At 38.1% G+C, this 12,913-nt stretch overlaps 1 protein-coding gene and 1 long non-coding RNA gene across 4 annotated transcripts in view; one reads left to right on the top strand and one right to left on the bottom strand.

Moving 5' to 3' along the window:
* Octalpha2R (alpha2-adrenergic-like octopamine receptor) overlaps positions 1-12,913 on the top strand; it is a 104,204-nt gene that overhangs the window by 86,258 nt on the left and 5,033 nt on the right. The window contains exons 2-3 of the mRNA XM_011631251.2: positions 209-586; positions 2,779-12,913. The exon at positions 2,779-12,913 is cut by the window's right edge and continues 5,033 nt beyond it. Of these exons, the coding sequence (XP_011629553.2) occupies positions 209-586; positions 2,779-3,381 (981 nt within the window). The 3' untranslated portion in view covers positions 3,382-12,913. The remainder of the gene's footprint in view (positions 1-208; positions 587-2,778) is intronic.
* LOC105422040 (uncharacterized) overlaps positions 1-12,913 on the bottom strand; it is a 132,724-nt gene that overhangs the window by 56,020 nt on the left and 63,791 nt on the right. The gene's annotated exons all lie outside the window — the stretch shown is intronic.

Genomic DNA, 12,913 nt, shown 5'->3' on the forward strand with positions numbered 1-12,913 from the left:
AAATGAAGAGAATCGACGTGCTCTATTTACGTAAATCTAATACAATGTCTTCTTGCGCCGTTAGATATCGCATGTAAGAAGAATATGGTATTCGATAAAAATTTTCCTGTGACTCGGAAAAGAAAATTATAAAATTAATATCAAATTTTCCCTGGAATAAAAAGTATAAGAGCATCGAAGTGATTGAATTTCTTTCTTTCTATTTCAGTTGTCCGAGGACATCGGGTACGTCCTTTATTCTGCTCTGGGCAGTTTCTACATCCCATCCTGTATCATGGTCTTCGTGTATATACGTATATACTTCGCTGCCAAGGCTCGTGCGCGTCGCGGCATCCGGAAGCAGCCTCGTCCACGTGTCGTGCCGCCGGAATCGCCAGACGTCAGACAAACCAGCTTTACTCAGAGTACACCGGCAACCGACACCAAGAAACCTCCGGGATCAGTCATGGAGAACGTCGCTACGATTGAGAACCAGCCGGTCCAGATACCAATTGTCACATGCGACTTTGCTAGTGACGTCAGCACGTCGGAGGCTGATGCCGGCGGAGGTATCAGTATACCAATGGAAGAAAAGGACACGCTGAAGGTAGGATTTCTAGTTTGTAGTTAACTGTTTCAACGATATTTCTGTGATCGAAACAAGCTCGAAGCTCGAAATAAAAACATTAGAAAATGTAGACAGTTATTAGTCAAAGAATATTATTATAAAAATATTGTACAAGTATTACAGTATTACGTATCTTGAAATTATTACAACACCGTATATACGTTATTTAATTTTGTCTCTCATTCAGTGCACGTTTCTCTGATTTAAATTCGAGTAAAATAAATAATTCTAAAGCGTACATCAAGTACATCTTCTACACTATTATGGAAGGCTGTTAATTTTCAATTACGATTAACAATATTGATTTTTAACAATCGCAAATTTGATATTTATTTAGAATTATCTTTATTTGTAACATACTGCATAAAAATTTTCTTAAATTTTGAATCGTCTCTGTTATCTCTTTCTTCGATTAACATTTTCCTCTTGTACGAATGCACCGACATTATTTACTATTATTTAATTCGAGTATATCCCGTATCGTCAATATCTTACATGACATTTAAAAATAAAAATAGTAAATCTTCGAAATCATAATCATAATTCATATTGAAATATAGTCCATCAAATTGACGAAAGTCTAAAAGCGCGAAAGAGGATACAATATAAGAGCAATTGTAGATCAGGATGTGCGCTCAACCAATCTAAATATGAGCTTCTTTTGCTATGTTCTGTTAGATTACTACCTTTTATTGCTTTTCGCAAAATATTGAATTGAAATATTGAATCAAAATTTTGATAAATTTCTTGATAAATCTTGATTAAATTTCATATCGAAAACATTTCCCATCGATGATAGTCATATCGCTTTATGTCAAATATTATAAAATTGATATATGACTTACTCCTCCCAACGGCACGAAGATATTTTCTGTCGAGATGCGACAACCAATATTTATGACATATATATACGTTTATACAACAATAAATCTATAATTACTTATCAAAGTTCTTAATATATATATATATATATATATATACTAGTCTTTACCGAGTACTCTATTGAGTAATATTTCTATGGGATAACTCGCGTTACTGCCAATGAATAGCTACCATTCAAATGAATTATGTATTTTCCCTTATTTAATAACAAAGCTTCTTAATTGCCATTATGCCAATTCGTAAAGAATAAATCGTTTTTTGTATCAAGCATTAAATCACGTCGCAAGAATGGACCTTATTCGTTTGTCAAGATTATGCAGCGGTGTGCACTGAGGAAAATTCGTATGCCTGAGCGAAGTTGCGTTTGTAATTACGTACGAAAATACAGTTTTATGCCGAGGCAAGGAGATAATTGCACGGGGATGAGTTTCTCATTCCGACTGTCGCGCAATTACGCGAATTCTCGTTCAAACTTGAGCGCTAGAACACGCCCGCCTTTGTTACCTCAGGCTTCGTATAACAGCTGCATGTCAAAGAGTCTCATGACAATCCTGCCTGTTCGTATGAAAATCATACATCGCGTGTACACAAGAACGGACGCACGTAACGTGCAATTCTATCAGATTTCTAAGATTTGAAGAAATTTGCATACAGACCTAATTAACTTTAATATACGTATGAATTTGTTTTTGATTTCGTACACAATCCAGTAGCACATTCCGTTATATTTTATTTCTTTAAATTTTCACAATATTGCTCGAATTAACTTTTATTTTGTATTAAAAAAAATTCAAAAGTATGATCAGCAAAAACTCGAATGGATTACACGAAATTTTGTGGTGAATTTATTTTCAACATGCTTCACAAATTTACTTCAAAACCTTATCTTAAAAGAGCTGAGTACATAATAATATACCGTATATCTGGAAAGCTGCAAAGAATCTGTTTAGATAAAGTAACATGCTCACACAGCACTAAACTCTGCTGACTATGGCGATTGTAATATCATGTATATACACGAAACGTACAGCGGGCATTTCTTTCTTGATTGCCTATAACTTAAATTTAATAGAATTTTATAGAAAGTTCAAGCGGATTTAATTCAAGAGAGAAATAAATAATTTTTTATTCAAATTCGTTAAGTAGAAACAGAAAGTTATTTGCAAAGAAAATTGAAAAATCATCAAATTCATATTTTACAAGAAGAGCAAAGCAAGCAGCGGCAAATTAAAGAAAGAAAATATCTAAGATAATAATATGGTAAATCGCACACGAATGTTTTGTCACAGGTGAGTATACCGGTGCCGGCACAAAAGAGCAACTTGAAGGCAAGCTTGTCGGTGAACGGGGATGGACAATCGGGAGGCCAGAATGTACCACCGCGATGCCGAGCGCCCAGCGTTGGCATCGACGTCGACATGGTGTCGGAGTTTGATCCCTCGTCGTCGGATAGCGGTGTGGTGTCGAGATGCGCGGTGGTAAAACCGCTCAAGCTACGGCTGTGTCAACCGATCTTTGGCCGTAAGCACGTAGGTAAGTTGAAGAGGGAACACGGCGACGGGGGGCGACACGCGGGCAAAGACGAGTCCGGCGGCGACGGCAAGACGATGAAGCAGCGCGATCCGGAAAGAGAGAAGAGGAGAATAGCGAGAAAGAAGGAGAAACGCGCCACGATGATACTGGGCTTCATAATGGGCAGCTTTATCGCTTGTTGGTTACCCTTCTTTGTCCTCTACATCGTCAAACCCCTCTTCCCTGACTTCGATATACCCTCGCAGGCCTTCGTAATCGCTTTCTGGCTCGGCTATACAAACTCGGCGCTGAACCCCTTCATCTACACGGTCTTTAACAAGGACTTCCGCCGTGCTTTTCGTCGAATATTGTTTAAATGAGCAATACAGTATAGCGTCGACCAAGAGGGACGCTAGCGACAACCACATATATTCCGCCCTCGGGTATGCGAATAAGTACCCCGATAGTACCCCGAGGATGACTTCTCGATCGCGAGTCGCGCGATAGCCGATCCGATTTCCTCGAGTTATTCTCAAGGGAAACTTTAATTATAAGAGGAACGCGTGGAATTTTTCACACAGTGTCGCGAAAACACTTGCGAAAGATGGAATCGCGGAAATACGCGGGGAGTTGGCGACGACAAGACGAGAAGTTAGCATTTCAGACGAAAGAACTTTTCCAGTCGATTTTTTCGGAATACAAAGCGAGAGCGCTGCGGAAACTGCGGAATCGCACGTGCGAAGAATGTTCAGAGACGAGGCACGTCCCCGAGTTTGTCTATTCCTTCGGGATTGTTGTTATCTTCCAAAAAGAAAAAAAAAATCGAAAACTCCCCTTGCGATCGTCAAATCAAATCGTGTAACGTATTACCCTGAAAAAACGAACATGCTAGAAAAGAATAACCATAATTGATCCCAGGGAAGAAATTTTAAAAGAAATTGTCAAAACTTTCAAGAAAATTTTCTTTTTCTTTCTACGTTACAAAATGACCCAAATAGAGCGAGCAAAGAACGAGAAATCTCGAATTTCTATCGAGAGATAAGATCACTAGGAGACTTGATCACTCTAGGAGGAACATCCGTTAAATTATCGAGCTCTCCGTAACGAGTAAGATCGGAACTGCTACCTTTACACAACCGATACGAACTTTGTACACGTGCTGCATGTGACAGATCAACGAAGTACGCTGTTTGCTTGGCTGGCCAAGGGAACCACACGATCCGCCGAGTGTGGATTACTACTCTTGAGTTTATGACATACCTTAACAGAAACAAAACGAGTCACTTCGAAGACCAAGAGGCAGCATATCGCTCCTTCCTCCATCTCCGCGCATATTTTTTTTACTGGCCATTCTTCTTTCATAAAAGAGTAGAGAATAGCGGTGAAAAACCGTGAAAAAAGCGTAGCAGTGCCGGCTAATACGGATGGGAAACACTATTTCCGTGCCTAATCTCTTGGTCACGTTTACGAAAGGCATGACAATCCAAAGTTGCGTATACGTATACGTATGCAACCGTTGCATGCAGGCGCTTGCGTAAATATACTCGGTCGAGTTGCAAATTCCAGGTTGCGCGGTTGCGCGCCACCTGAGTATAACGCGATCGGTTATCGCGGAAGAGAATGCATAATCGCGCGCAGGATGCAATTTGGAGGGCATTCGATAATGCGCACGCATCGTTGTACTGCGCGATAACGGCAGTGAGGAGAATAACGACGTTCGAAGGAGGAAGGAGACTACCCTACGAACACCGTGACCGCTCGGCCACGTGAACACCAGTTAGTATCGAAGATCGCGTCGCGGCAGATCTACTGACAAATAAATGAGAATGCGAGAGGATATAAAATATGTTTCCTACTAATTAGATAATCGTGCGTCTATAAGTCGTGAGTCTGTAAAAGGGCTCCTCCCTAAACGTCCGGCGTTTCAATCGTGAGAGTCTTCTGATGTTACTTTTAACGAAGGATTACGCATATATATAGGATTTAATAATTCTGTCACGTACGTGTAGTAGGGTGTATGGGTGCGTGTAGGATGCTGCTGGTGCGCGCATATGTGGTGTGTTCATACAGTGTGTTCTCTTCGTACAAAAGCAAAAAGATTTTTTTTCACCAGGCAGATTCTTCTGTTGCAGCCTAATTATACAGCAATAATCATCAGTCTTTCGTTCGTTCGAAAACGAACATTCATTTGAACGAAATATCGCGAAAGGGTAAATCGGCGCGAAACGATCAATCGCAGATTGTGCTCTCGATTACACGTTGTCCGTATGTGCGTATGTGCGTATGTGCGAACGCGAGCGTACGCACGCTGTCCAATGTGCGATGAATAATCACTTTGCGCGTCGCAGGGTCCAAAATTAAATGCAAATCTAGATGAAGATAAAAAAAAGCCATATATATATATATATATATATATATATATATATACCGGTATCCCATTACTCAAATTTATTTTCCGTCATTAACAAAAATTTTTTGATCAGCGCGTTAATCATAATTCACTTTGGTTATATTTGCTCGATACACAGCGAATGTATTCTATACCGATGTGACCGATGTGTAACGCACAATATCGGAAAAGCGCAGCGCAACGAACGACGAAATGATCGAAAGCGAGCGTTATTTCTCGAAGAGGTATAGAATAGATCCGCCAATTAGTGAGATCGCTTCTAAGACAGAAATATTATTTCCGTAAGGATTTCCGGAAATCCCGTATCTGCCGGCAAACAGATGCTCCTACGAACGAGACTCTCGCGAAATGATCATACGCGGAAAGGGAATGTCGCGAGATTGAAAAGAGGAGAGAACGACGTATCGCACACCTGTGCTCGCCATTCTGCGAAAACACAACCGGGTGACAATATTCCTCATTTCGTTTCATTAAATCACCGAGACCTTCGCGGCACGTTCTTCCAGAGAGTCATAATGCGAGATTCCGGGACTTCCTTCTCCCAAAATTTGTGAAGCGACAGTCTCAGCTCGCTCCTCTTGGCCGATTTTGGGTGCGTTTCATCTTGTGACGAGAGAGAGAGAGAGAGAGAGAGAGAGAGAAATAGTAAAAAATTCCAGCATCATAAATCCTATACAGCGCCCAATACAAGCGTGTTACATTGAAATGTACGCGCTCACGCACGTACGTGGCGCGCAATACACCACAACGATAAATCGATAAACGCACATCTCGTGCGTCTAGTTCCGTGATGTTTAAGAGCGTGCCTGCCTATCTGCCTATCTATGAGCGTGCGTGCATACGTGTGTTCTCGCGTCTCGCTCTCCATCACACGCTTTTCCCTTCTTACTTCCTGTCTAACTTTCTGAGACTCCCTCAGAACGTCGTTCAGCTGTCGTTAGCATTAATCTCCTTGCTGCTCATATTGTTCGACATCTTTAACTATTTTTAATGTGTACTTTAATATTCAATTTACTAAAATATAATTTATAGAAGTGCTCTATTACATTTTCTCTCTTTGTTATATAATTTTGCTCTATAATCTGTTTAGTGCTATACATTTCTGAGAGAGTACTAGAGTATTACAGATTCTCTAATCTAATCTATTCTATTTTCTTATTCTATTTCTCTGCTCCCCTACATCTCTCCCCCCCCCCCTCTCTCTCTTTTGTTATTGCTTCTTTTTTATTTACAATTTTTTTTCCTTTTCCTCTAATCTCATGATAAGGTGATGATTGATGAAAAAAGAATAATTCATAAGTGATCACGGATGGTTGAATATAAGGGAGCCAATATGGAATTCGTTGGTAAGATTGTGGCATTCGTTCGACAGATTATTAGCATAGCGAGATCAATAAGCACGCGCTTATTGCTTCACTTTGCTTTTCTTTTTATTGAAAGAAAAAGAAGGAAATTTATGGGAGAAAAGAGACGCGTGTTTCCATAGTATATAGCAATCGATTGCAGAAACGCTGCGGTCGTTGGACCCGCTGTGGTTATTTGCGTCAGGCCGCTATACGACAAATATGTGGATGAGATCATGCGAAGTCGATGAAATGTATTCGATGGAAATTTAAACACAATCGCATTACGTTGATCGTCATATTTCTTTCAATAGAAACAAAAATGTAATTCTTCCATTTTTCATAATATTAATAGTGATAATTGGAGAGAAATAAAAAATATTCTTCACCATTCATCAACTCATTAGGACGTATCTTCAATTCATATTTTGTTCAATAAAACTATTTCGTATTGATATAATTTAATGTAATTTTTTTCCTCACTTAAATAAAAATTATATAATCTCTACTTCTGTCACGGTACAAAATTCAAAACAAAAAGATTTTTTTATTTAACATTTCGCGTATGTGATATATAAATCAATTGTTTAACCTAGAAATCAGCACACTTGTCTCATGCAAGATATATAAGCATAAAATAACTCTTGAATGCTATACTTATTTAACATGTCCTGCTTTTTAAATGTTTTATTTTGTTTTAATGAATACATTCTTGATTTTATTTGTATAATTTATTCTTTTTTTATAATTTTTAATTATAACTCCAAAACTAGCTATTATTCTATATATCGTGTGTTGTCATAATTTATAACTTTTTCCTAATAAGAGCCAAAGGCTATTTAAAGATAAAATTTTCCGACGTGAACAATTAGTGATGTAATTCTAAGAAATAATTGAACGAAGACTAAAAATATTTCATTTAGAATATTTCAGTCTTTACAAATCCTAGACGGGCAGAAAGGATTATTGAATTATGCTATAATTATACGCTATTAATTTCGTTGATTATATCGAGAGAAGATATCGAGAGCGAGATACGAGTGTGAACACATCGATTCGAATGAATTACCGAGGAATGAAATACTATGAATGACTTTGAACACGTAAAGCGAACATGTAGCGAGTAAAATATAAATGGCCGTGCAATGAAATACTATAAAATCATTAAGATTGAGATAAATGTAAGTAGCGTGTAAGAATTATGACCGTTTACCAATTGTCATCAATTAATATGTGTAACACCAGTCGCTTTAGGCGTGGTGAAGATTTTTTGCAAACAAGTCTTTCGGAAAATCTCTATGTGTGTCAGTTATCTACTTTACGTAATAAACGATGTTCTTTAAACAATATAATGTACAGTAACGATTTTGAAATTAAGCTATCGTAATCCGCATGAGAACCGTAACGATTGCAACGATCTACGTATTCCTATGATCGTTTCGGTTACATTTGTGCAGTCTGACTCCAATATGATGCACAACACGCCACTCGCGAAGCGCTATACAATACAATGCGAATGCACTTGAAATCGACATTAATTGTACACGCGCGTGTATATTATTACATTATTATATTACATTACTCTGTTATCACCACTATTAATATCCTAAATATTAATTAGATATTACTAATCAAAGTAGGGATCCAACGATTGACTTTATCTGTTATTTCCAATATGCCGACGGTGATGGTCCTCGCGTCGCGCGAAATCGTCACTACATCCGTATCATCATCAGACACGCGCATAAATCTAATGAGAGAGCGAGAGAGCGAGAGAGCGAGAGAGAGAGAGAGAGAGAGAGAGAGAGAGAGAGAGAGAGAAGGATCACTTTGGATTTTCCCAGGAGAAGAGGAAAGGAATTAATGCTGATTCACGCCAATTCGCCGACTTCGAGCCGTCCGTTCCAGTCGCGAGTAATTCAGCGAGGCGGGAAAGTTTATTCTTCGTGAAAGAATGGAAAGGAATGATAGGAAATGCGACGTGGTGGAGAACGAACCGCGCGATCGTTTCCCCCCCCCCCCGGGAACACAAATCTCGAAACTCAGATTTCATTTGCCCCACCGCTCCCTGCGGATTAAGCATTTTCGCCGATCGAACTGAAACGCGCGCACGACTCAGAGCACCGTCTCGTAATACGCGACCCGCAATTTATATCGGCGATAAAACGCCGTTTTTATTTTACAATCGAGACCGCGCGTATGAAATATCATCGTTGATACGCGCGCACGGTCGCGCGGGTCCTTTTTATTTGGCACAAAGTCCCAAATTTTCGAAAGAACCACATCGACCTTATGAAGGAATTTTTATAGTTATGCGAATCGGGTACACACACGCGCGCGCGCGCGCGCGCACACACACACACACACACACACACGTACGTACACATTCATGTACGCGTATGTACAACGAATGAGAGATGACGTTCCGGATTATTCGAGTGTAAAGGAAATTCGTTTCGCTGCAGTTGTACGCGCGACAGTCGATTCGCTGCGGAATAATGAGAAATGTCACCCGAAAGAAGAAAGAATGCATCGTTCGCGTTCCCCATACGCCAAGCGTGTTAAAATTATTTAATAGCTTTTAAATTATGGTATTCATTGGTATTGGTTGGTTCATGGGGGTTTATAAAATAAATTAGTTATAATTAGTTATAAAATAGATAATATATTGCCTTACTTTAAACAGTTTGATAAATGATTTTTTTCAAAAAATAAAATAGTATCACATTATTATTTGCTACCAAGGAGAAAAAGGAAAGTTTAATACAACTTTTATTTCTCTTTTGTGACAGAAAAATAATTGTCTATGTTTCAGAAGCAAAGTTGCAATTGCTAATAAATCGTGACTGATATCAAATAGAATCGATGAAAAAGAATAATATATTATTATAATCCATCTAATTAATTAACTCGAGATAAATGGACATTACGTTAATTTCGAATATTGGATTAACATAAATCCGCTCTATGCTTGCGCATTCTGAATAATTTTAGCTCATATTTCACCGTACCTTTTTAAATGTTATCCGTGCTCGTTACGAAGAGGTCGTTTGTGTCGACCGAGATTTATGTTCCCGTCATCGCCTCGCCGGATTTATGCGCTCGTTGGACGACTCGGGTCCGAAACGAGCAATCGCGATTATCATGCGGATGTATTACGACGAATTCGTGCGCCAGAGTCGCCGGCGAACTTTTACTCTATTGATGATATTGGAGCAATGAAATCACTGTGATATCACTAAAACGCTTTCAAAGTGTGCAACGGGATTGAGAACAACACTATGTAAAACTGGCATGGGCGAGTAAGCGAGCGAGCGAGCGAGCGAGAGAGAGAGAGAGAGAGAGAGAGAGAGAGAGAGAGAGAGAGAGAGAGAGAGAGAGAGAGAGAGAATGTGTTATAAATGAGAATATTGAGAAAAAATAATAGGAGAGAGAATGTAGAAATTTACGCTATTTCGATTACCGTAAATTATTGTAAAATGTATGTTTATATATATACATGTGTGTGTGTGTGTGTGTGTGTGTGTGTGTGTGTGTGTGTGTGTGTGTGTGTGTGTGTGTGTGTGTGTACATATATACATATACATATGCATACATACACATATGATAGTGTATGTACATGGCGTGCGCGCGCGCGCGCGCGCGTGTGTGTGTGTGTGCGTGCGCGCGCGCGCGAACGATTGATTATATAAAGATATAATAAAACTTGTATTATTATAATCTGGAGAGTCTACACACACACACACACACACACACACACACACACACACACACACACACACACCACACGCGCGCGCGCGCGCGCGCGCACACACACTAAGACTAAACTATATATACTATTATTGTCGATATTATATTATTAAAACTATTATCATCATATTACGATTACTATCATCATTGTTAGTACTCACTATTATCGATACAAGAGTCCTATTGTCTAATAGCGTTTATTATCTGTTATAGAAAATGAGAGTAACGTTACAACAGAAATAAAAACAAAAAATTATGGATATAATAGCCTATTTATGAGAAACATTTTACTGTAAATAGAAATTAATGCCGGACTGTCAGCTCCACAATTAATGCGAGTAGAGCTAAGAAAAATGTGGAGAAGGCCGACTCTATTTCGCAAGTGACTTCTGATGTAGGATTTAGATATCGATTTTCCAATTAAAAAATCGAATATTATGACAGTCCATTTAATGGGAGTTCTATAGACAATAGCGACCACGCGCATTATGAAATTCGAGGCTAGGTGGACACAGAAAGCGAGTTCTGAGTGTATGAAACAATTAAAACTTCGAGAACACGTTTAGCATTCCTAGTTTCTCTAAATTACCGGACATTCGTGTCAACTATGTCCTATTCGACACAAACGATTTTTTAGGATACTTCTGTCCCCGAACCTCACATGTCATTTTCTTTTCTCTAATTTTCTCACATTTTAACATATATAACTTTTAGATTACAATTAAACATTTTTATTTTTATTTTTAAAAAATATTATCTATTTTAAAATATTATATTATATTTAAAAAAATTTAAAACAAATGAGTGTTTCTTTAAACTATTTATACAATTACATGTTGTATAGAAACATAACAATGTAAATGATCGTTGCACCGATGCGTTTTTATATTTAAAGAATCTGAAGCAACAAAATCAAAATCTTGAAATCTTGACAACACGCTATACCGCACGAGAAGACATGCAAATGTAAATCTTAAAATCTGAGGTCTAGTTATACGATTCGATTGCGAAAAATTTATATTTCCTCTTTTTAGAGATAATTCGTTAAGCTTGCACCGCATCGCATATTTACATATTTTCTTGTATCGATTTTCCTTTTTGTCCTTTATCTTTGCAGACTGTAACATATGTTATCTGGCATGTTACAAAACAAGAGTTGTTGCAGATTTGGCGTCATGAGTAAGATATAGACACATATGGCATGATTGATGTAAGGCGCGATTATGTAGATGGAGAGTGAAAAGAAGAGCTCGCATTGCTACGATTGCTACGACCGGATCACGCTACACGTTACACGTTGGCAAAATATGCATGGAAAATAGTATGATATCTATCATCGAGCGGAAAAGCAAACGATACGAGTCGTAACAAGCAGCAGGCATGACAAACTTGCACTCTGCAACACGCAAAATACGCTACATAAAGAAAAGCACATGCGGTGCGGACTCTAACGAGTATATTCAAACGTTGCAAAACGTAGCAGACCTCATTAATGATTTATGAACATTTTCATCTCGCTCTACGTGTAGCGTAGCATATTGTTGCCACAGCCAAGCTGCAAATACGACCAAGCTCGGAAAGCTAGACATGCATTCGAGGTTGGAAACTCTGTTATGTACACGGGAAGAAGGAGTCGCGTTTTGCGTCACCGTAGCTATTAAATGTTACCTTACGTAATAAGGTGACAATTGCGATACGAGCGTGTCTGACGAGTATCGACTCACTCAGCATTATATTTATCGCCGATTGTAGCATGCATTTTTCAACGATATGTTTCGTCTTTGGTCAATCTTGACGTTACAACGATTCCACCATGCAATAGCAATTACTGTTACTGACAATGTGATTAGAGACTTTTCACTTTTCATAGCGTATTTTCGATATGACGAACCCTAATATACCATGAAAGATAGCGCAAGTCTAAAAAAATAATGTTGTAGTAACAGTCGTTATTTTTTTACGAAATAATTTAGCGTTATTATTCCACTCAAATACGTGGATATTTCGCAAAACTTCTCTAATCTTTTCTTACAAAACGAAATTACAATCAAGTCTTATTCTATAATATTATTATATAATCTTATTTTCTCATTTTCTTCAGATATAACATGGAAATGTTTGTTAAACTTCTGATTGGCGACTGTTACGATTCTAGTATTAACTCGTTGAATTTCCGTTTGAGCATCGATTCTCTCAAACAAAAACTTTAAAATATTTCTGAATAAAATCAATCACTACATCAATCACTACACGTAAAGTGGGCAGTCTCATTAGTCTCGACTAATATCGTAATAGTTTCAGAAAAATTGCCAACAGCAGATATACTTCAAAATAAAATATTATTTTTTTCAATACATAAAACATTTAATTTAAAACAAGAGTGGGATAAGTGTTGGAATTTATAAAATT

Source organism: Pogonomyrmex barbatus, unplaced genomic scaffold (assembly GCF_055798465.1).
Source record: "Pogonomyrmex barbatus isolate J1 unplaced genomic scaffold, ASM5579846v1 scaffold6, whole genome shotgun sequence".
Taxonomy (NCBI): Eukaryota; Metazoa; Arthropoda; class Insecta; order Hymenoptera; family Formicidae; genus Pogonomyrmex; species Pogonomyrmex barbatus.